Raw genomic sequence first — 24,920 nt, 5'->3', positions numbered from 1 at the left:
TAGTCGGGATGTGGCCGAGAGTATGCATATTTCATACTTGCGCTCATAGAACCACCTGCACTTGAAGCTAGTGAATCCTAACAGCGCTCACTGTGAGGATTCACAAGTCTGCAGTCACTCTGTCACACCACTGATTGGCAACTTGCTGCCCATGTAGAGTGTAACAAAAGAACTGCCAATGACTAGTGGGGGTGTGGTTATACAGAGCTCATCACTGACAGGCTGCCAACAAGTTTACCAGTCCTCTAATGATAATCTGTTGATAAAACAGTGGTTTTATCAAAACTACACTAAGCAACCCAGTAAGTGACACATCGCTGAAATTAGGATACCTGTTTTTACTTCATGCTGCTCTCAAATTAGTTAGAAAAAAACCTGGTGATAGATTCACTTTAAAGGGAAACTGTCACCCCCGGGACATATATGACCTATAAATATGGGCATACAGGTAATTAAAATGTTACACTAGTCCTACATGTCTGCCTCATATTAATGGTCTTGTTGCTGAGAAATATAATATTCTGTCTTTATGCTAATGATTTCTTCCAGGCTCCAGGGTGTGCGGTCACTGGAAGAAATTCCTGCCTCCTGTCCTCATTACTCATTACTACCCCCCTCCCATGCACGTCAGTTATGGCTCCGGAGTCCTGCGCCCTGCAGTCCCTCAGAAATACATACCCCTTTCTCCATTCTGTGAGCACTGCATTCATGAATCTTTTGCGCAGGCACCGCCAACTTCCACTCCAGTGACCTCCGGTGTGCGCACCGATAAGGTGCTCTCCCCACTTCCTCCCTACATAGTCATTGCCAAGTACACATGGTTCCTAGCAGTGAGTGTGCAGGGAGGAAGTGGGGAGAGCACCTTATCTTCGCGCATGCTGGAGGTCACAGTGACCTCCGGCATGGTCACTGTAAGAGAGCAGTGCCCACAGAAGGGAGGATGAGGTATGTAATACTGAGGGAGTGCAGGGTGCATGATTCCGGGGCCGAAACTGACGCTGATGTGAGGGGGGGTACGTACTGTAATGAGGAGAGGAGGCAGGGATATCTTCCAGGTACCGCACGCCCCGGAGCCTAGAAGAAATCATTAGCATAAGGAAATAACATAAGATTTCACAGCAATATTACCATTAATATGAGGCATATAGGTAGGACTAGTGTAATATTTCTATTACCTTTATGCCGCCCATATTAATAGGTCATATATATCCAGGGGGTAATAGATTCCCTTTAATTATAGGCTAGGACTTTCAGTAGCATCCTGGCCTTGGAGGTCACTGCGTGTTGTAAGGTCATGATATCAAGAAGTGCACTGCAACCTTAAGAAGCACCAAGACCTCCGAGAACTGTCTGGAAGTACTGGCCTCTAGTGAGGAGGTTGGAGATGCAGTGCGCTACTGCAGAAAGAAGAGGAGCAGACAGTGGGCAGCAAGACTCATGTGCCTAAAGAGAAGGAGAGACTACATATACAAAATAGAAACAGGAGCTATGCAAGTAATATAATATGAGTAGAAATGGAGAAAAACAAAATGCTCCTCCAATGCCCCTGGTAATATGCAGGTGTATGTTGTCCTTGCATGACCGTAGTGTTTGGCTCCTGTCTTTCAGGCAACCACTCAATTATAAAGAACACAGGAGCGCTCGGCGGAGTAAGCAATCCTTTGTATGGGAGACCCTGCCAAGGTGGCTGCCAACCAAATGGTTGAATCATTGTTCAACCGACAGCCATCTAATTATTATTATTATTATACATTTATCTAATGTGTATGGCAGCTTTAAGGATGGTTCAATTGGGCCCTTCACTACCAATAACCACTAAATACATTTATTCTGAAACTAGATGGCAGCCCGATTCTAAAGAATCGGGAGTCTAGAATCCATATATACTTTATTTATTCAAATGTAAGAATAATACAATTAATAAATAATAGTAAGAAAGAACAAAAAATGGCTGCACTCACCAGCTCTTGACAATTCTTGACAGTACGGCACATTTCTGATTGGTCGCTCGCGGCAGGCGGCAACCAATCAGAAAAGTGCCGCGCACCACGAAGGCATATATCTTTGTCCACCCTGAGCGGGTGTAGGACGCTGGTGACGTCACTTATCTCCGGACATTATCTCCGGACAAAGCCACGGAAGTTGGCACAAATTGCCGGAAGTAGTATTCTAGGCAATTATATATTAGATTTTAATGTTATCAGTGTTTACCTTTGAACGTTTATATTGTATTGTCCTGTCACCAGCCATGTGTACGATTATCGGCCGAAAGCCTCTCTGGAACCAATAATCACCCCATGTAAAGGTATCTTTATAAGTTAAAGATTCAGAATACTATGACTTTTATCATATCCTGAACAGTCAAGTTTTTTATGAACCGTTAAGGTTTTCTGGTTGAAGTAAAAAAAACTCTGAGTGTTTACAGTTTGAAACCATAAAATGTTGAAAAATTATGTCATTCTTGAGTATATCACTCAATGGTGCTCATAAACGTGTCAAATTTGATCTATAATATACTTTAATATACGTTACTTTAATCTTTAATATACTTAAGAACAGGGCCCCAGACATCACACAGGGGGTCTGAAACACCGCACAGTGGTCCAAAATATCGCTGTGCTCTGCCTGGGGCCCCATATGCTGCCTGGGGCCCCTGTGCTCTGCCTGGGGCCCCATATGCTGCCTGGGGCCCCTGTGCTCTGCCTGGGGCCCCATGTTCTGCCTGGGGCCCCTGTGCTCTGCCTGGGGCCACTGTGCTCTGCCTGGGGCCCCATATGCTGCCTGGGGCCCCTGTGCTCTGCCTGGGGCCCCATATGCTGCCTGGGGCCCCTGTGCTCTGCCTGGGGCCCCATAGGCTGCCTGGGGCCCCTGTGCTCTGCCTGGGGCCACTGTGCTCTGCCTGGGGCCCCATATGCTGCCTGGGGCCCCTGTGCTCTGCCTGGGGCCCCATATGCTGCCTGGGGCCCCTGTGCTCTGCCTGGGGCCCCATAGGCTGCTTGGGGCCCCTGTGCTCTGCCTGGGACCACTGTGCTCTGCCTGGGGCCCCATATGCTGCCTGGGGCCCCTGTGCTCTGCCTGGGGCCCCTGTGCTCTGCCTGGGGCCCCATGTTCTGCCTGGGGCCACTGTGCTCTGCCTGGGGCCCCATAGGCTGCCTGGGGCCCCTGTGCTCTGCCTGGGACCACTGTGCTCTGCCTGGGGCCCCATATGCTGCCTGGGGCCCCTGTGCTCTGCCTGGGGCCACTGTGCTCTGCCTGGGGCCCCATATGCTGCCTGGGGCCCCTGTGCTCTGCCTGGGGCCCCATATGCTGCCTGGGGCCCCTGTGCTCTGCCTGGGGCCCCTGTGCTCTGCCTGGGGCCCCATGTTCTGCCTGGGGCCCCTGTGCTCTGCCTGGGGCCACTGTGCTCTGCCTGGGGCCCCATGTTCTGCCTGGGGCCACTGTGCTCTGCCTGGGGCCCCATAAGCTGCCTGGGGCCCCTGTGCTCTGCCTGGGACCACTGTGCTCTGCCTGGGGCCCCATATGCTGCCTGGGGCCCCTGTGCTCTGCCTGGGGCCACTGTGCTCTGCCTGGGGCCCCATATGCTGCCTGGGGCCACTGTGCTCTGCCTGGGGCCCCATATGCTGCCTGGGGCCCCTGTGCTCTGCCTGGGGCCCCATATGCTGCCTGGGGCCCTTGTGCTCTGCCTGGGGCCCCTGTGCTCTGCCTGGGGCCCCTGTGCTCTGCCTGAGGCCCCATGTTCTGCCTGGGGCCCCTGTGCTCTGCCTGGGGCCCCTGTGCTCTGCCTGGGGCCCCATATGCTGCCTGGGGCCCCTGTGCTCTGCCTGGGGCCCCTGTGCTCTGCCTGGGGCCCCATATGCTGCCTGGGGCCCCTGTGCTCTGCCTGGGGCCCCATGTTCTGCCTGGGGCCCCTGTGCTCTGCCTGGGGCCCCATATGCTGCCTGGGGCCCCTGTGCTCTGCCTGGGGCCCCATATGCTGCCTGGGGCCCCTGTGCTCTGCCTGGGGCCCCATAGGCTGCCTGGGGCCCCTGTGCTCTGCCTGGGGCCCCATATGCTGCCTGGGGCCCCTGTGCTCTGCCTGGGGCCACTGTGCTCTGCCTGGGGCCCCATATGCTGCCTGGGGCCCCTGTGCTCTGCCTGGGTGTAGGACACTGGTGACGTCACTTATCTCCGGACATTAGCTCCGGACATTAGCTCCGGACATTATCTCCGGACATTAGCTCCGGACATTAGCTCCGGACAAAGCCACGGAAGTTGGCACAAATTGCAGGAAGTAGTATTCTAGGCAATTATATTCTGAAATGTTGTTAGTTTGGTGTAATTTACTAGATACGATAGCATACATTTGCTACTTTAGAATGTAGCCTAAAAATGTCTCCTCTTACCTGGTGATATGAAGGCCTGGTCACTCTCCTCTATGACATCCTTGTACAGATCCTTGTGTCCTCCTATATACTCCCACTCCTCCATGGAGAAATGGACAGTGACATCCTGACACCTTACAGGAACCTGACACAATGATACAGTCATCATCCAGACACATCATCCCTTGTGTTACTGTATAATGCCCCAGTATTCCCAGCAGCGCTCACCTCTCCAGTCAGCAGCTCAATCATCTTGTTGGCAAGTCTAAGGATCTCATGCTCCTTGCTTCTTTCATGTATCACTGAATGAGTAAATGGGTTCTGGGTCCTGCTACATCCCCCTGGCTTTTCGAGGCAGCTGTTCAGGGTCGCACCTGTTGTATTCTTTACTACTGTGTAATCCTGTTGATGGATATATTCTTGTTACATATCATTATATACATTGCCAAAATCACCTTATTTTATTAAGATAGACAAGATTAATATGTGAAGTGAAATAGACCCCAGAATTCCTCTCCTCACCAGCTGAGCTTTGGTTTTCGTAACAGAGGTAACAATCATGTCTTAATCCCATTGCCATAAGATTACATTTCAGCCCTTCCACAACTCACTTCATTAAGCTAAAACCAGGATTAGACTGGCCCACCAGAGAACCATAGAATCCTCCTGTCAGCCCTGGCTTTTCCTTCAGGGGAGTCTATAATGCAGACCTTGCAGATGCTATGGATCTTCTTCAGTGAGGGAAAACCCGGTGCCACCATCTGGGCTTAAATAGTTTCTGAGCAATTACGTGATAACCGAATCAGCAAGCAGTGCCGAAACCAAACATTGTGTATCTTATGGTTTTATCACTTGATACAGTGCCTGATGAAAATTAGCTCAGGTCCAATGAAAATGAATTGGTTTTGTATAGCTGAAAGGTGGGCCCTCAGAATCAATACCTCCGGTGAGCCCAATGTTCCTCAGACTGACACTGGCTACAATCTAGGCAAGGAAATGACACCATTCTAGTTCACAACTTCCTCTGAGCCAAAAGGTACCCAAATAAATTAGACTAAAGTTAGCCTAAATCGACAGGTAAAGAAAAATGGTCTAATTTGTATAGGGGCGTCATCCGACTAATACTTGTTGATTGTTCATGTCAAATTTCAAAATGTTGATCCTATACAAAGCAACACTTGGCCGAAGGAGCACTCCTCTGTATGGGAGTCGGCTGAAGTAGTTGTCGGCCTAAGAATCAATCAGATGACAGCCATCTAATGCATAAGGCCAGCTTAACATCCTCATTTATTTTTTCCATTTTACTTTTTGATCAATGTTTAAAAGCATCAAGAGCCACAGATGCCCCAATCAAATTCATCCAGTCTGATAGAGGACTCTTTATTCTACAGATGTTTATACACATTATAGCAATCGGCTGAGCCCGGCTGGTTATCTTATGTGTATGGAGGCCTCCAGACTTTCCAAGGATTGATGATGTCAGGAGTAAGAAGAATTGGGCATTATACATCTCAGCACCCAATCCTTTTCTTTTCAATGGAGATAAGATGCCACGGGGTGCATGTGACAAGGAGGGAGGAAGGAGTTGTTGGGAAGACATAAAACAATAGGGAGAATAAAAACAATTTCCTCCCTGTAGCTGTTGTTCCCATTAGTCGGCCTGTCATGATTTAAGAGCTATTTATCCGCAGATTACCATTATATCTTCAGGTAAATAGCATTTTTGGTGGTGAAATTCCCTTTAAAAGGTTTTCTCTTCTGATGAGGTACACTTTGTCAACAGCACTGTCATGTGCCCTACAGCAAAACCTGCAACTCGCTAAGATGCAGTATGCCTGAAGCTATTATCTTGAGGGGAGAGAGTTTCTTGCAATCTCTAGGAATAGACAAGTTACCGGCACAGACTGTAATATACCTGTGTGCTGTTACAAATACAGATGGTAATGTTAGAACTATTTTTCAATATATTCATTATATAGAATTTTCGATCTCTTCCTTCTACTTGCCCTTGGTTTGCAAGGCTCCAGAAATGAGTTTTTCCTTAGGCATAAGTTTCCTAAACCATGGTTCCCTTAGCCACATATTCACATGCACCATGACATCAGTTCGGACCCTAGTGAGTCTTTTTAGCAAGGAACAACTAACCCTGCAGTAAACTATCAGGAGGTGAAAAGGAGATTGTCTTGATGTGTCCATATTCCCTTATCTGTCTGTAACAAAAGTGAAAGAAATGACGCCCCGACTCCTTTATCTAGTTGTGCCCCCATTTTATTAGGAGAGTTGTATCACAAGACATAGTTCCCCAAATCTCTCACCTCTCCAGTCAACAGGTAGATGATTTCAAGGGTAAAGTTCAACATAGTTTTGGTGAGTTTATTCCTCCGCTTGTTCATTCTTGAAATCAGCGAGATGTTTCCTATAACTAAAAAACAAAGTTCTTATATCAACCAAGGACATATACAGTACATACATACGTATTGTAACGTTACAGAAGATATTGGTGGACATTTTTGAGCATTTATACAAATCTTTGCATAATGTGTACTCAAATATAATGTATTCTGCTCTTCATAAACCATAAAATCCTCAATTGGATCTATGTGTTGCTCACATAGGCACCAAAAAAATCCTGTATGATGATAGAACATGGGAGAAGAACAGTTATCGGAATGGATCTCCTCTTCGTACAGCAGTACAGGAGTAATTAAAATCAAACATTGCTGAACATCTTTCCAATAGATATAGGCACATTGTCAAAAACTTTTTTCCCCACCACAGAACTATTGGTTAAACTTTTTGAAATCCAACATAGTGGGCAACAAAAATATACAGGCAGTTAAACAGAAACCTGTCACACAATTCATGATGCCCAAACCATGGCAGTATAAATCAGAGCCTGAAAATACAGTTAAAAGATTTGGCCGGAGACCATAGTCAAGGAAGAGACTAGTCCAGCGCTGCCCCAGGCCGGCTATTCCCAGGGCCACTTCAAGTGACTCACAGGTCTCTCCCATAATGGGAAAAGTCAGTCGGGGCATGGCCGGTCTAGTCTCGTCTCTAGCTACCGGCCCCAGCCTGATCTTCTAACTAAATTTACTTTGAAACCCTAGAGTTCATACAGCCAGGCTCTGATTCATGCTTCCTGTGGTTTGGGCGGCATGAATCAGGTGACAGGTTCCACTTAGCGTACTGTCACACAGTGCAATTTTCGTCGCTACGACGGCACGATCCGTGACGTCGCAGCGTCGTATGATTATCGCTCCAGCGTCGTAGACTGCGGTCACACTTTGCAATCACGGCGCTGGAGCGATGCCGAAGTCCCCGGGTAACCAGGGTAAACATCGGGTAACTAAGCGCAGGGCCGCGCTTAGTAACCCGATGTTTACCCTGGTTACCATCGTACACGTTAAAAAAACAAACAGTACATACTTACATTCCGGTGTCTGTCCCCGGCATCTCAACTTCTCTCCACTGTGTAAGCACCATAGCCGGAAAGCAGAGCGGTGACGTCACTGCGTCACCGCTGTGCTCGCTTTCCGGCCGGCAGGCGCTCACACAGTGCAGAGAAGCTGAGACGCCGGAGGACAGACACCGGAATGTAAGTGTGTACTGTTTGTTTTTTTAACGTTTACGCTGGTAACCAGGGTAAACATCGGGTTACTAAGCGCGGCCCTGCGCTTAGTTACCCGATGTTTACCCTGGTTACAAGCGAACACATCGCTGGATCGCTGTCACACACAACGATCCAGCGATGTCAGCGGGTGATCAAGCGACGAAAGAAAGTTCCAAACGATCTGCTACGACGTACGATTCTCAGCAGGATCCCTGATTGCTGCTGCGTGTCAGACACTGCGATATCGTAACGATATCGCTAGAACGTCACGAATCGTACCGTCGTAGCGATCAAAATTGCACTGTGTGACAGTACCCTTACAGGGAATCTGTCAGCAGCTTTTTGGAATGTTATCTGATAGCAGTATAATGTAGAGGCTGTGAGCTCATTCCAGCAATGCATCACTTCCTCTACTGCCTGGTGCAGTTTTAATAGAATCCTTGTTTTCTCAGTTATAGATGTAGCAGCAGTGGCGTAGAGTTTGATGGGCCCCGATGCAAGATTTGGACTGGGCCCCTCATCCTGAATAAAATATATATATATGTGCCCTCCATCCTGGTAAATATGTCCCTAATCCTGGCCTCATTCTGGTATATATATGTCCCATTCTGGTATATATGTCCCCCGTTCTGCCGCTGGTCTTTAATGTATAGAACAAAATAAACCATTAAACTCACCAGGGGCGTACATAGAAGTCACGAGGCTTCATAGAAGAAGTATAAAGCACCCCCATACTCCTCCATATAGTATAATGCAACCCACAATCCTACATATAATATAATGCACCCCCATAGTCCTTCATGTAACATACTGCACAGCTTACCATTGCAAATGTAAAAAAAATGTAAAAAAAAACAAACACTACATACTTACATTCCGGTGTGTGTCGGGTCCCCCGGCGTCCGCTTCCCTGCACTGTGTAAGCGCCGGCCGGCCGTAAAGCAGAGCACAGCGGTGACGTCACCGCTCTGCTTTAGGGCCGGCGCTTACACAGTGCAGGGAAGCGGACGCCGGGGGACCCGACACACACCGGAATGTAAGTATGTAGTGTTTGTTTTTTTTTACATTTACACTGGTAACCAGGGTAAACATCGGGTTACTAAGCGCGGCCCTGCGCTTAGTAACCCGATGTTTACCCTGGTTACCCGGGGACTTCGGCATCGTTGGTCGCTGGAGAGCTGTCTGTGTGACAGCTCTCCAGCGACCACACAACGACGAAACAGCGATGCTGCAGCGATCGGCATCGTTGTCTATATCGCTGCAGCGTCGCTTAATGTGATGGTACCCTAATGCTGGCAATTCTGATTGCTAAAGGCAAGTATATATAGCAGAGGGGAGTGGTCAACACTGAACAGCTGAGATCATCAAAGCAGGAAAGCTTCAGAGACTCTCAACTGAACAGATTGAATCCCTGGACTCCTAGAAGAAACCTGCACCGTTTTAATATGACGATGAAGTGCATTTAATCAGTGCAGGAGTATGTGAAATCATGTTACTTTGATATCTGGATTCTTTTACGGTTTTTCTCTGACCCCTCCTAATTTTGAAGCCATTAACTAGTGTGGGTGTATTACATCCTTGCCAAAAGGAAAAATATCTGCTTTCTTACAAAAACAGCACCACCTTTGACTATAGGGTGTGTGTAGTATCACAGCTCAGCTCCATTCACTTCAATGGGTCAAAATTGCAATACCAGAAAAAAACATCGTCAGGGAAGGTGCTGTTTCTGGAAAAAAAGCAGCCATGTTGTAGATGTGTGGTTTGACTTGCTCCCCAACATACTTGGTAGGCACTTTGGAGTACAGTGCAGACCAAAAGTTTGGACACACCTTCTCATTTAAAGATTTTTCTGTATTTTCATGACTATGAAAATTGTACATTTACAATGAAGGCATCAAAACTATGAATTAACACATGTGTAATTATATACTTAACAAAAAAGTGTGAAACAACTGAAATTATGTCTTATACTCTAGGTTCTTCAAACTAGCCACCTTTTGCTTTGATGCCTGCTTTGCACACTCTTGGCATTCTCTTGATGAGCTTCAAGAGGTAGTCACCAGGAATGGTTTTCACTTCACAGGTGTGCCCTGTCAGGTTTAATAAGTGGGATTTCTTGCCTTATAAATGGGGTTGCGACCATCAGCTGTGTTGTGCAGACGTCTGGTGGATACACAGCTGATAGTCCTACTGAATAGACTGTTAGAATTTGTATTATGGCAAGAAAAAAGCAGCTAAGTAAAGAAAAACGAGTGGCCATCATTGCTTTAAGAAATGAAGGTCAGTCAGTCCAAAAAATTGGGAAAACTTTGAAAGTGTCCCCAAATGCAGTGGCAAAAACCATCAAGCACTACAAAGAAACTGGCTCACATGAGGACCGCCCCAGGAAAGGAAGACCAAGAGTCACCTCTGCTTCTGAGGATAAGTTTATATAAGTTTATACCCACAACCACATTTTATCGATCATTATTAGATGTGTCCAATAAACAAAACTGTACAGCGGGTACTATGCATTCTGGTAGGGTTCTCCAGTCACCTGCCAGAAATGTAATAAAAAAAAAACCAAAACTATAAAAATGATTTCTGTTTGAAAGAATATCCCCATAAAGGCAGCTTTGTTCTTTTGTCCTCCGTCTGGCCAGTATGCATATTTTAAAGCCCATATACACAATAGATATTGGGAGGATCATCAGACTGTATAATGTAAATGGGGTCCATCTGATTCTCCCCTCACAAAAGATATTGGGAGAGAGAAGGATCGGATCTGATCTGTTAAATTTCAATGGCCAATCCTTTGTGGTACCTCAAGATAAAAACCATCTGGCAGCAGCTCTCTTATACAGAACACAAGAGTCCTCAGTCAACCAAAGTGTTCTTGAGAGTCGGGAGACATTGATGTGTATGGGGTCCGTTACTGTTTGTTTCTGTGACTGTATAGGAAAGTACAGCAAACTGCACCTTTTTACAGAGAAAGAAACTGCAAAATGACCCTGGAGGTCCATTCCAACTCTACCATTCTATGATTCTATGAAAGTATGTTTGGGGTCATTGCAGAGGCGTAGCTAGGGTTTTAGTTCGGGGGGGGGGGGGGGAGGGGGTTGCAACGCTTCTGAGTGGGCCCATAATCAGGTAACCTTGATTACAATCGGTGACGCACCCTAATAGTGGAGGAGAACCTCAGCAGATGACCACGCTATTACTGAAGATAATCTCTATACAAAGACCAACATGGATATTACCGCCATATGGTCAGTGGTAGATACCAGCCCTACAGAACATATACGAGATTACAGCACAGTTATAGATAATGACTTACCGCAACAACTTCTTCCAGCCAGGACTTGTCTGCAGAGAATACAACAAAGACACGTTTCACTTCTCATATTCCAGCTCCATCCCCATCTATTCCCAACCTGCACAAACTCATCCTGCTGATACCTCAATACTGAGCCGCTGCTGCCGCCGTATGTGACCCTATTACTGCTCCTGATACCCCAATACTGAGCGCTGCTGCCGTATGTGTCGCTATTACTGCACCTGCTGTGTGGTTCTCTGTGCCTTCTAAATTCTAAAGCACCCCTCTATACTATAGTAATGCCAGGTGCAAGTGCCCTAGAAAACAGTGCCCATATTTTGCCCCCTTGAAATTAATATTGCCCTCTGTGTGACAGTCACAATAACCTGAGTTCCCCTATAAGAATAAGTGCCCACTTTACATTTAATAATGTCCAGAGTCTCCCCCCAATACATCTCCCCTCTACACAGTATGATGCTTCTCTTATACACAGTATAATGCCCTATCTCTGTATAGTACCACCCACACAGTATACTGGCCCCTTAGTAGCCCCCAAACTGCTTGATGGCTCCAACACTATATGATGACCCCCTCACTCTAATCTCCACACTGTATGATGGCCCCCTAGATAGCCTCCATATAGTATAATGCACCAGATAGTCCTCAATATAGTATAATGCATTCCCCATAGGCCTCCATATAGTATAATGAACTCCCCATAGGCCTCCATATAGTATTATGCGCTCTCCATAGGCCTCCATATAATATAATGCTCTCCCCATAGTCCTCCATATAGTATAATGCACTCCCCATAGGCCTCCATATAGTATAATGCAGTATTCATAGGCCTACATACAGTATAATGCAGTACTCATAGGCCTCTATAACATAATACATTCCTCAAAGGCATACTCTTTATAGTATAATGCACTTCCCATAGGCCTCCATATAGTAAAATGCACCAGATAGTCCTCAATATAGTATAATGCACTCACCATAGGCCTTCATATAGTATAATGCACTCCCCATAGGCCTTCATATAGTATAATGCACTCCTCATAGGCTTACTCTATATTGAATAATGCACCCCCCATAGGCAGACTCTATAGCATAAGGCAGCCCCCATAGGCAGACTCTATAGCATAAGGCAGCCTCCCCACATAGGCAGACTCTGTAGTATAAGGCAGCCCCCTATAGCCAGACTCTGCAGTATTATTATTATTATTATTTATTTATATAGCACCATTGATTCCATGGTGCTGTACATGAGAAGGGGGTACATACAAGTTACAGATATCACTTACAGTAAACAAACTAACAATGACAGACTGATACAGAGGGGCGAGGACCCTGCCCTTGCGGGCTTACATTCTACAGGATTATGGGGAAGGAGACAATAGGTTGAGGGTTGCTGCAGCTCCGGCGTTGGTGAGGCGGTAGCTTCAGTAGTGATGAGGAGGCAGCGGGGTCAGTGCAGGCTGTAGGCTTTCCTGAAGAGATGGGTTTTCAGGTTCCGTCTGAAGGATCCGAATGTGGTTGATAGTCGGACGTGTTGGGGCAAAGAATTCCAGAGGATGGGGGATATTCGTGAGAAGTCTTGGAGGCGATTTGATGAGGAGCGAATAAGTGTGGAGGAGAGAAGGGGGTCTTGGGAGGACTGGAGATTACGTGAGGGATCATATCGGGAGATTAGTTCAGAGATATATGGAGGAGACAGGTTATGGATGGCTTTGTAGGTCAGTATTAGTAATTTGAACTGGATACGCTGAGGGAATGGGAGCCAGTGAAGAGATTTGCAGAGGGGGGAAGCAGAGGGGTAGTGAGGAGAGAGATGAATTAGTCGGACAGCAGAGTTAAGGATGGACTGGAGAGGTGCAAGGGTGTTAGCAGGGAGGCTGCAGAAAAGGATGTTGCAGTAGTCAAGGCGGGAGATGCTGAGGGCATGCACAAGCATTTTAGTAGATTGACGGTTGAGGAAAGGACAGATTCTGGAGATGTTTTTGAGGTGGAGGCGACAGGAGGTGGAAAGAGCTTGGATGTGCGGTTTGAAGGACAGGGCAGAGTCGAAGGTTACTCCGAGGCAGCGGACTTCCGGTACGGGGGAAAGTATGATGTCATTGATTGCGATAGATAGGTCAGGTAAGGAAGATCTATGGGATGGAGGAAAGATGATGAGTTCAGATTTGTCCACAATGATTTTGAGGAAGCGAGAGGAGAAGAAGGAGGATATGGCTGATAGGCTCTCTGGGATTTTGGACAGCAGAGTGGTGACGTCTGGGCCAGAGAGGTAGATCTGAGTGTCATCAGCATAGAGGTGGTACTGGAATCCATGGGACTTTATGAGTTGTCCCAAGCCAAGTGTATAGATTGAGAAGAGTAGGGGTCCTAGAACAGAGCCTTGGGGGACTCCAACAGAGAGAGGATGGGATGAGGAGGTAGTGTGGGAGTGGGAGACGCTGAGTGTGTGGTTGGAAAGGTACAAGGAGATCCAGGATAGGGCGAGGTCTTTGATGCCAAAGGAGGAGAGGATCTGTAGTCGGAGGCAGTGGTCAACTGTGTCGAAAGCAGAGGACAGGTCTAGAAGGAGGAGTAAAGAGTATTGTCCATTAGCTTTGGCAGTAAGTAGGTCGTTAGTGATTTTGGTCAGGGCTGTCTCAGTTGAGTGATGGGGGCAGAAACCAGATTGTAGATTGTCAAAGAGCAAGTTAGATGAGAGGTGAGAGGAAAGTTCAGAGTGGACGTGCTGCTCCAGGAGTTTGGAAGCGAATGGGAGCAGTGATATTGGGCGATAGCTGGACATAGCAGTTGGATCGAGGGTTGGCTTTTTAAGGATAGGCGTGAGTGTGGCATGCTTGAAAGCAGAAGGGAAGGTGCCAGAAGATAGTGATAGGTTGAAGAGGTGGGTTAGGGATGGGATAAGTGTGGTGGTGAGGTTGGGGAGGAGGTGGGATGGGGTCGAGCGCACAGGTGGTGAGGTGCAATTTGGAGAGGAGACAATTAAGCCCCCCTTCGGTGATGTTGGATAGGGAGGTTATGGGGTTTGGGTATTGGTCTGGTATACAAACGGGGTTGTGGCGGTTGAACAATGAAGACTTGCCTTGTTTGGTCGATCTTATTTTTAAAGTGTGTGGCAAAGTCCTCAGCAGAGATGAGGGAGGTTGAAGGGGGCAGTGGGGGGCGGAGGAGGGAGTTGAAGGTTTTGAATAACTGTTTGGGGTTGTAGGATAGGGAAGATACGAGGGTTGTGAAGTAGGCCTGTTTAGCAGAGGTGAGAGCAGATTTAAAAGCGAGTGTTGCCTGTTTGAATGCAGTGAAGTTGTCTTGCAGGTGTGTTTTTTTCCAACGCCGCTCCGCAACCCTGGACACTTGCCGGAGCTTTTTAGTGGTGTTATTGTGCCAAGGTTGTCTATTGATACGTCGCACTCTGCCATGGACGAGAGGGGCAACTGTGTCAATGTTGCACACCACATCGAGCAGGGCACGGGAGTGCCGCTCTTACAGGGGACCCAGGACACCACAGGTCCAGCACCACTGGTGCAGCGATATTCTTGGGGGCACATATACCTGCCATCCCCCTTCATCCCAGCACACCATTTTGTGCTTGGCACGGAAGTGCCGCTCTTGCAGGCCCAGCACTTCGGGCACAACGGTACCCCCGGCGGCACATAAACCCGCCATCTCCGCTCATCGCAGCACACTACATCAAACTAGGCACAGGAGCGCCGCTTTTATATGGTATCCAAGATACTACAGTGACAGGATCTATAATAAAGGGATTGTCCTCCTGCCCTTCTTCTTTGCCACTTGTATATATACATCCGGAAACCAAGTAACCCCATGAATAAGACCCTGGTGGGTCGAAACGTTGGGTTCTATCTACTCGTACTGCTCATATTACCTTGTGGCAACCTTTTTTGTTATGGCAATAAATTTGTTGAACACTTTTTGCATCATATCGATTTTGAGTGTGCGGTAATGTTTTGATATATTGCACACAGCCAAGGCACCCAGTGCCAGAGGCAGCAAAACAACCCCAAAACATCTTTGAACCTCCAACATATTTGACTGTAGGTACTGTGTTCTTTTCTTTGAAGGCCTCATTCCATTTTCGGCAAACAATAGAATGAGGTATTTTACCAAAAAGCTCTCCTTTGGTCTCATCTGTCCACAAGACACTTTCCCAGAAGGCTTACTCACGTACATTTTGGCAAATTGCAATCTAGCTTTTTTATGTCTCCGTTTCACAAAACGTGGACAGAACGTTAATGCTGACAGTGATGCACCTTGAGCCTGCAGAACAGCTTGAATTTCTTTGGAACTTGATTGGGGCTGCTTATCCACCATTCGGGCTATGCTGCAACCTTTCATCAATTTTTCTCTGCTGTCCATGTCCAGGGAGATTAGCTACAATGCCATGGATTATATACCGTATATACTCGAGTATAAGCCGAGATTTTCAGCCCAAATTTTTGGGCTGAAAGTGCCCCCTCGGCTTATACTCGAGTCACGGTCGGCGGGTGAGGGGGAGAGGGTGCTGAGGCATACTTACCTAGTCCCGGCGATCCTGGCGCTCCCCCTGCCCGTCCCACGGTCTCCGGGTGCAGCAGCTCTTCCCCTGTTCAGCGGTCACGTGGGACCGCTCATTAGAGAAATGAATAGGCTGCTCCACCTCCCATAGGGGCGGAGCCGCATAATTCATTTCTCTAATGAGCGGTGCCGGTGACCGCTGACAGAGGAAGAGGCTGCGGCACCGAAGAACAGCTGTCCGGGGGAAGGAGCGGGACGCCGGGAGCAGGTAAGTATGTCATATTCACCTGTCCTCGTTCCACACGCCGGACGCCGCGCCATCTTCCCGGCGTCTCTCCGCACTGACTGTGCAGGTCAGAGGGAGCGATGACGCATATAGTGTGCGCGCCGTCCTCTGCCTGATCAGTCAGTGCAGAGAGACGCCGGGAAGATGGCGCCGAGGAGCTGCAAGCAAGACAGGTGAGTATGTGTTTTATTATTTTATTGCAGCAGCAGCACAGCTATGGGGCAATAATGGACGGTGCAGAGCACTATATGGCACAGCTATGGGGCAATAATTGTGCAGAGCACTATATGGCACAGCTATGGGGCAATAATGGTGCAGAGCACTGTATGGCACAGCTATGGGGCAATAATGGTGCAGAGCACTATATGGCACAGCTATGGGGCAATAATGGTGCAGAGCACTGTATGGCACAGCTATGGGGCAATAATGGTGCAGAGCACTATATGGCACAGCTATGGGGCAATAATGGACGGTGCAGAGCACTATATGGCACAGCTATGGGGCAATAATGGTGCAGAGCACTGTATGGCACAGCTATGGGGCAATAATGGTGCAGAGCACTATATGGCACAGCTATGGGGCAATAATGGTGCAGAGCACTATATGGCACAGCTATGGGGCAATAATGGTGCAGAGCACTATATGGCACAGCTATGGGGCAATAATGGTGCAGAGCACTATATGGCACAGCTATGGGGCAATAATGAACGGTGCAGAGCACTATATGGCACAGCTATGGGGCAATAATGGTGCAGAGCACTATATGGCACAGCTATGGGGCAATAATGAATGGTGCAGAGCACTATATGGCACAGCTATGGGGCAATAATGGTGCAGAGCACTATATGGCACAGCTATGGGGCAATAATGAACGGTATGGAGCATCTATTTTTATTTTTGAAATTCACCGGTAGCTGCTGCATTTTCCACCCTAGGCTTATACTCGAGTCAATAAGTTTTCCCAGTTTTTTGTGGCAAAATTAGGGGGGTCGGCTTATACTCGGGTCGGCTTATACTCGAGTATATACGGTACTTCTTGATTATGTTCTGCCCCGTGGACAAAGGAACATCAAGATCTCTGGAGATGCACCTGCAACCTTGATATTGTTGATATTGGTCAACAATTTTGGTTTTAAAGTCCTCAGAGAGTTCTCTTCTCCTCTTTCTGCTCTCAATGCTTAGTGTAGCACACACAGACACACAATGCAAAGACTGACTCAACTTCTCTTCTTTTTATCTGATTTCAGGTGTGATTTTCATACTGCCCACATTTGTTACTTGCCCCAGGTGTGTTTGAACGAGCATCACATGCTTACCCACAATTTTAGAAGGGTGCCAAAAATGTTGTCCATTTGTGTGAAATTATGTCCAATTTGCTTTTTTTCCCCTCTGTTATTTTATGTGTTGTTCCAATACAAACAGAGGAAATAAACATGTGTAGAACAAAACATGTGTAACTGCAATAATTTTTTTGGGAGAAATACTTAATTTTCTGGAACAATTTCAAGGGTGTCAACACTTTTGGCCATGACTGTATATGCATGATAGTGTCCACAAACCTAGTGTGTGTTGACAGGTTCTCTTTAAATCATGCTTGAAATGTCTAATATTAGCCTACATACATTGTATATTTAGGCAAGTGGTAGAAAATCTTTTTGACAGCGGCTATTTATCATCTTTCTGGGAAATGCTAAATTGTCAAGATACAAAAAATTTGAACACAACATGAAACACAGATTTTAAATTATTGGTATACCAAAGTATCTAATGTCATGAAGTTTTTTGGGAGATTTGTTAAAAACAATACTTGAAAAAAAGAAATAAAGTTAAAGAAAAACAAAACCGTAGAAATAACTAATATGCAAAGTTTATTTATGTAAGCAATTAGTAACATATATACTGAATAAATGTACCAACTTGTTTTCAGTTTTTTGATGGGTAACGTAAATAAAAGGTGAAAGGCATTTATATGTCACATTAGATGATTAAAGATAAGATTTCCACTATTGTGACCTTTTTAAACAAAGATGCTCTAGATCTTCAATAGGTGTCCGCCACATAAGCAGTTTTTTTCTCTTGACCCAACTCCCCCATACACATGAATACTCTGACCCTTTCGGGGACAGGAGAGCAAACTGCTGCCATATTAAGCTGGGGGTGGCTTATTTTCCCCGAGAACAAAAAAGATCAGGAGTGGAAATCCCACAAGCCTAAGCAACTATTTACATAGGACAGTATTTAAATGCCTGTTTACAAACAATACGCACAGAGCAAGCTGTAATAGATCGCTCAGCGTCCACAGGCTGCCAGCGTTTTGTTCGTTCATCGGGTGATTGGCAATCTGTTTACACGGCAAGATAATCGTGAATTTAGCTTTTTTAACAAAGCTCATTTATGATTATCTGTCAGTGTAAAAACAGCTTACCGTAATCCTCCATTTTCCCAACATAACCAGTTGAGAGTCAGAAAGCCACAAACACATAATTTAGTAAGCGGGTTTAGCCAACTGTGTATGTGCCTGAGAACTGAACTGCAAAAATGTTTATTTTAAAAATACAAAAGAACAAGCTACTTTGCATTGTACTTTTAAAGGGAAGCGATCATGTAAAATAATGCTGTTAACTTGCAGCAGGTATGGTGTTAACCTGCAGGTTAATAGAGTTCTGACACCGTGCATGACGATCCCGCTACTGGGAGGAAATAAACTTTATTCCCCCCAGCAAGATCACTCTTTCAGTAATAGGGGTGGTATCAGCAAAATTTCAGTCGCCGCTCTGTGTATAGCTAGCGGTGGCTGTAACCGCCCCCCCAGCAATGACTGACAGCCAGCTCAGCATGAGAGCTCAGCAGTAGAGCCGGCTGTCAGTCAGTGCTGGGGGCTGTTACAGCCAACGCTCTGTATACACAGAGCAGTGACTGAAACATGCAGATACCACCCCTATGTCTGGAAGAGGGAAGCTGCCGAAGGGGGGGTATAAAGTTAATTTCCACCCGGCAGCGGGGTTCTCAGTGCGGGCACCCTAGATGACACAATGAATGGATGGTACAATAACGGAGGCACCCCAGATAATACAATGAATGGAGGGTACAATAACGGAGGCACCCCAGATGACACAATGAATGGAGGGTACAAAAACGCAGGCAACCCAGATGACACAATGAAAGGATGGTACAATAACGGAGGCACCCCAGATAATACAATGAATGGAGGGTACAATAACGGAGGCACCCCAGATGACACAATGAATGGAGGGTACAAAAACGCAGGCACCCCAGATGACACAATGAATGGAGGGTACAATAACGGAGGCACCCCAGATGACACAACGAATGGATGGTACAATAACGGAGGCACCCCAGATGACACAATGAATGGATGGTACAATAACGGAGGCACCCCAGATGACACAATGAAAGGATGGTACAATAAAGGAGGCACCCCAGATGACACAACGAATGGATTTTACAATAACGGAGGCACCCCAGATGACACAACGAATGGATGGTACAATAACGGAGGCACCCCAGATGACACAATGAATGGATGGTACAATAATGGAGGCACCCCAGATGATACAATGAATGGAGGGTACTATAACGGAGGCACCCCAGATGACACAATGAATGGAGGGTACAATAACCGAGGCACCCCAGATGACACAATGAATGGATGGTACAATAACAGAGGCACCCCAGATGGCACAACAAATGGATGGTACAATAACGGAGGCACCCCAGATGACACAATGAATAGATGGCACAATAATGGAGGCACCCCAGATGACACAATGAAAGGATGGTACAATAACGGAGGCACCCCAGATTATTAAATGAATGGATGGTACAATAACGGAGGCACCCCAGATGACACAATGAATGGATGGTACAATAACGGAGGTACCCCAGATGACACAATGAAAGGATGGTACAATAACGGAGGCACCCCAGATGACACAACGAATGGATGGCACAATAACGGAGGCACCTCAGATGACACAATGAAAGGATGGTACAATAAAGGAGGCACCCCAGATGACACAACGAATGGATTTTACAATAACGGAGGCACCCCAGATGACACAACGAATGGATGGTACAATAACGGAGGCACCCCAGATGACACAACGAATGGATGGTACAATAACAGAGGCACCCCAGATGACACAATGAATGGATGGTACAATAACGGAGGCACCCCAGATGACACAATGAACGGAGGGTACAATAACGCAGGCACCCCAGATGACACAATGAATGGAGGGTACAATAAAGGAGGCACCCCAGATGACACAATGAATGGATGGTACAATAACGGAGGCACCCCAGATGGCACAACAAATGGATGGTACAATAACGGAGGCACCCCAGATGACACAATGAATGGATGGTACAATAATGGAGGCACCCCAGATGACACAATGAAAGGATGGTACAATAACGGAGGCACCACAGATTACTAAATGACTGGATGGTACAATAACGGAGGCACCCCAGATGACTAAATGAATGGATAGTACAATAACGGAGGCACCCCAGATGACTAAATGAATGGATGGTACAATAACAGAGGCACCCCAGATGACTAAATGAATGGATGGTGCAATAACGGAGGCACCCCAGATGATACAATGAATGGATGGTACAATAACGGAGGCACCCCAGATGACACAATGAATGGATGGTACAATAACGGAGGCACCCCAGATGACACAATGAATGGAGGGTACAATAACGGAGGCACCCCAGATGACTAATGAATGGATGGTACAATAACGGAGGCACCCCAGATGACACAATGAATGGAGGGTACTATAACGGAGGCACACTAGATGACTAAATGAATGGATGGCACAATAACGGAGGCACCCCAGATGACACAATAAATGGATGGTACAATAACGGAGGCACCCCAGATGACACAATGAAAGTATGGCACAATAACGGAGGCACCCCAGATGACACAACAAATGGATGGTACAATAACGGAGGCACCCCAGATGACTCAATGAAAGGATGGTACAATAACGGAGGCACCCCAGATGACACAACGAATGGATGGTACAATAACGGAGGCACCCCAGATGACTCAAAAAATGGATGGTACAATAACAGAGGCACCCCAGATGACACAATTAATGGATGGTACAATAACGGAGGCACCCCAGATGATACAATGAATGGAGGGTACAATAACGGAGGCACCCCAGATGACACAATGAACAGAGGGTACAATAACGCAGGCACCCCAGATGACACAACGAATGGATGGCACAATAACGGAGGCACCCCAGATGATACAATGAATGGAGGGTACAATAACGGAGGCACCCCAGATGACACAATGAACGGAGGGTACAATAACGGAGGCACCCCAGATGCCACAATGAATGGAGGGTACAATAACGGAGGCACCCCAGATGACACAATGAATGGATGGTACAATAACAGAGGCACCCCAGATGGCACAACAAATGGATGGTACAATAACGGAGGCACCCCAGATGACACAATGAATGGATGGTACAATAATGGAATCAGTCAAGTAAATAAGGCAGAAAACTGCAGGGCTGAAACATGCAAACATGAAAACTGAACTGCATTACTGCACTAGAAATATGAAAAATGAGAGCGTTTAGCGCATAAAAATGGCCAATTTTATGTGTACCTGGTAGCCACTTTAGGGCATCTCTCGTATACCAGGTCCTACGCTTTCCTTTCCTCGCTGAGAATAAACGTCTCCATCTGAATGGGAAACTGTGAAACCTCTTCTTAGACTAACATTCTCTCTTTCTGTGGAGGGGTAATGGTATACGAGAGATGCCCTAAAGTGGCTACCAGGTACACATAAAATTGGCCATTTTTATGCGCTAAACGCTCTCATTTTTCATATTTCTAGTGCAGTAATGCAGTTCAGTTTTCATGTTTCATGTTTGCATGTTTCAGCGCTGCAGTGTGCTACCTTATTTACTTGACTGTATACGAGTTGGTGACTCTAGGTTCAGCACCTGTTCACACTTAGTCTATGTTTGGATGTGACGGTCAGTTTTTTGAAAAGGTACAATAATGGAGGCACCTCAGATGACACAATGAATGGATGGTACAATAACGGAGGCACCCCAGATTACTAAATGAATGGATGGTACAATAACGGAGGCACCCCAGATGACACAATGAATGGATGGTACAATAACGGAGGCACCCCAGATGACACAATGAATGAAGGGTACAATAACGGAGGCACCCCAGATTACTAAATGAATGGATGGTACAATAACGGAGGCACCCCAGATGACACAATGAATGGATGGTACAATAACGGAGGCACCCCAGATGACACAATGAATGAAGGGTACAATAACGGAGGCACCCCAGATGACACAATGAATGGATGGTACAATAACGGAGGCACCCCAGATGGTACAATGAATGAAGGGTACAATAACGGAGGCACCCCAGATTACTAAATGAATGGATGGTGCAATAACGGAGGCACCCCAGATGACACAATGAATGGATGGCACAATAACGGAGGCACCCCAGATGACTAAATGAATGGATGGTGCAATAACGGAGGCACCCCAGATGACACAATGAATGGATGGTACAATAACGGAGGCACCCCAGATGACACAATGAATGGATGGCACAATAACGGAGGCACCCCAGATGACACAATGAATGGATGGCACAATAACGGAGGCACCCCAGATGACACAATGAATGGATGGCACAATAACGGAGGCACCCCAGATGACTAAATGAATGGATGGCACAATAACAGAGGCACCCCAGATGACACAATGAATGGAGGGTACAATAACGGAGGCACCCCAGATGACACAATGAATGGATGGCACAATAACAGAGGCACCCCAGATGACACAATGAAAGGATGGTACAATAATGGAGGCACCCCAGATGACACAATGAATGGATGGCACAATAACAGAGGCACCCCAGATGACACAATGAAAGGATGGTACAATAATGGAGGCACCCCAGATGACACAATGAATGGATGGCACAATAACGGAGGCACCCCAGATGACACAATGAATGGATGGCACAATAACGGAGGCACCCCAGATGACACAATGAATGGATGGTACAATAACAGAGGCACCCCAGATGACACAATGAATGGATGGCACAATAACGGAGGCACCCCAGATGACTAAATGAATGGATGGTGCAATAACGGAGGCACCCCAGATGACACAATGAATGGATGGTACAATAACGGAGGCACCCCAGATGACACAATGAATGGATGGCACAATAACGGAGGCACCCCAGATGACACAATGAATGGATGGCACAATAACGGAGGCACCCCAGATGACACAATGAATGGATGGCACAATAACGGAGGCACCCCAGATGACTAAATGAATGGATGGCACAATAACAGAGGCACCCCAGATGACACAATGAATGGAGGGTACAATAACGGAGGCACCCCAGATGACACAATGAATGGATGGTACAATAACGGAGGCACCCCAGATGACACAATGAATGGATGGCACAATAACAGAGGCACCCCAGATGACACAATGAAAGGATGGTACAATAATGGAGGCAACCCAGATGACACAATGAAAGGATGGTACAATAACGGAGTCACCCCAGATGACTAAATGAATGGTAGGTACAATAACAGAGGCACCCCAGATGACACAATGAATGGATGGCACAATAACAGAGGCACCCCAGATGACACAATGAATGGAGGGTACAATAACGGAGGCACCCCAGATGACACAATGAATGGATGGCACAATAACAGAGGCACCCCAGATGACACAATGAAAGGATGGTACAATAATGGAGGCAACCCAGATGACACAATGAAAGGATGGTACAATAACGGAGGCACCCCAGATGACACAATGAAAGGATGGTACAATAACAGAGGCACCCCAGATGACACAATGAATGGAGGGTACAATAACGGAGGCACCCCAGATGACACAATGAATGGATGGTACAATAACGGAGGCACCCCAGATGACTAAATGAATGGTAGGTACAATAACGGAGGCACCCCAGATGACACAATGAAAGGATGGTACAATAACGGAGGCACCCCAGATGACTAAATGAATGGTAGGTACAATAACGGAGGCACCCCAGATGACACAATGAAAGGATGGTACAATAACGGAGGCACCCCAGATGACTAAATGAATGGATGGCACAATAACGGAGGCACCCCAGATGACACAATGAAAGGATGGTACAATAACGGAGGCACCCCAGATGACTAAATGAATGGTATGTACAATAACGGAGGCACCCCAGATGACACAATGAATGGAGGGTACAATAACGGAGGCACCCCAGATGACACAATGAATGGAGGGTACAATAACGGAGGCACTCTGAATTGTACAACTATCGAGGACACACAATTAACAGAGGCGCCCCAAAGGGTCCAATTTCTGGATCTACTAACAGAGGCAGTGATCCACAGATATTACACATAAACACGGAGATCTTGAGATTGATGACTATCACATCTTGAACTGTTAAGTACTTTCCAGCTGATAATTACGACGAGTAACACTCTTGTATCCCTGCACTAATGACATAAATAATGGCGCCATTTCTTACAGCTAATACTGACCAAATGCTAATAAATGACAAGAGAGATGTAAGTTGTCACCTGATCCAGCTTCTTCTTAAAATTCTGCACAAATACAGCAATCCTAGTATAGTGAAGAAGAACGAGACAAACCAAACATGTCCCCTCAGTAATGTGCGCATGCGCTTTACCCAAACAATATCTTCGCGGCCATTTTGGATAAGGATTTTGCCCGGTCTCGGTCAAACCAA

General features: G+C 46.6%; 1 protein-coding gene across 1 annotated transcript in view; it reads right to left on the bottom strand.

The window, feature by feature from the left end:
- LOC143765029 (uncharacterized) overlaps positions 1 to 24,878 on the bottom strand; it is a 57,470-nt gene extending 32,592 nt beyond the window's left edge. The window contains exons 1-4 of the mRNA XM_077251259.1: positions 24,751 to 24,878; positions 6,677 to 6,783; positions 4,590 to 4,763; positions 4,383 to 4,506 (exon numbers count right to left, since the gene is read on the bottom strand). Coding sequence (XP_077107374.1) covers positions 4,383 to 4,506; positions 4,590 to 4,763; positions 6,677 to 6,754 — 376 coding nt within the window. The 5' untranslated portion in view covers positions 6,755 to 6,783; positions 24,751 to 24,878. The remainder of the gene's footprint in view (positions 1 to 4,382; positions 4,507 to 4,589; positions 4,764 to 6,676; positions 6,784 to 24,750) is intronic.
- Between the last annotated feature and the right edge of the window lie 42 nt (positions 24,879 to 24,920).

Source organism: Ranitomeya variabilis, chromosome 4 (genome assembly GCF_051348905.1).
Source record: "Ranitomeya variabilis isolate aRanVar5 chromosome 4, aRanVar5.hap1, whole genome shotgun sequence".
Taxonomy (NCBI): domain Eukaryota; kingdom Metazoa; phylum Chordata; class Amphibia; order Anura; family Dendrobatidae; genus Ranitomeya; species Ranitomeya variabilis.
Note: the sequence above shows the minus strand (reverse complement) of the source record. Positions and strands in the feature narration are given on the sequence as shown.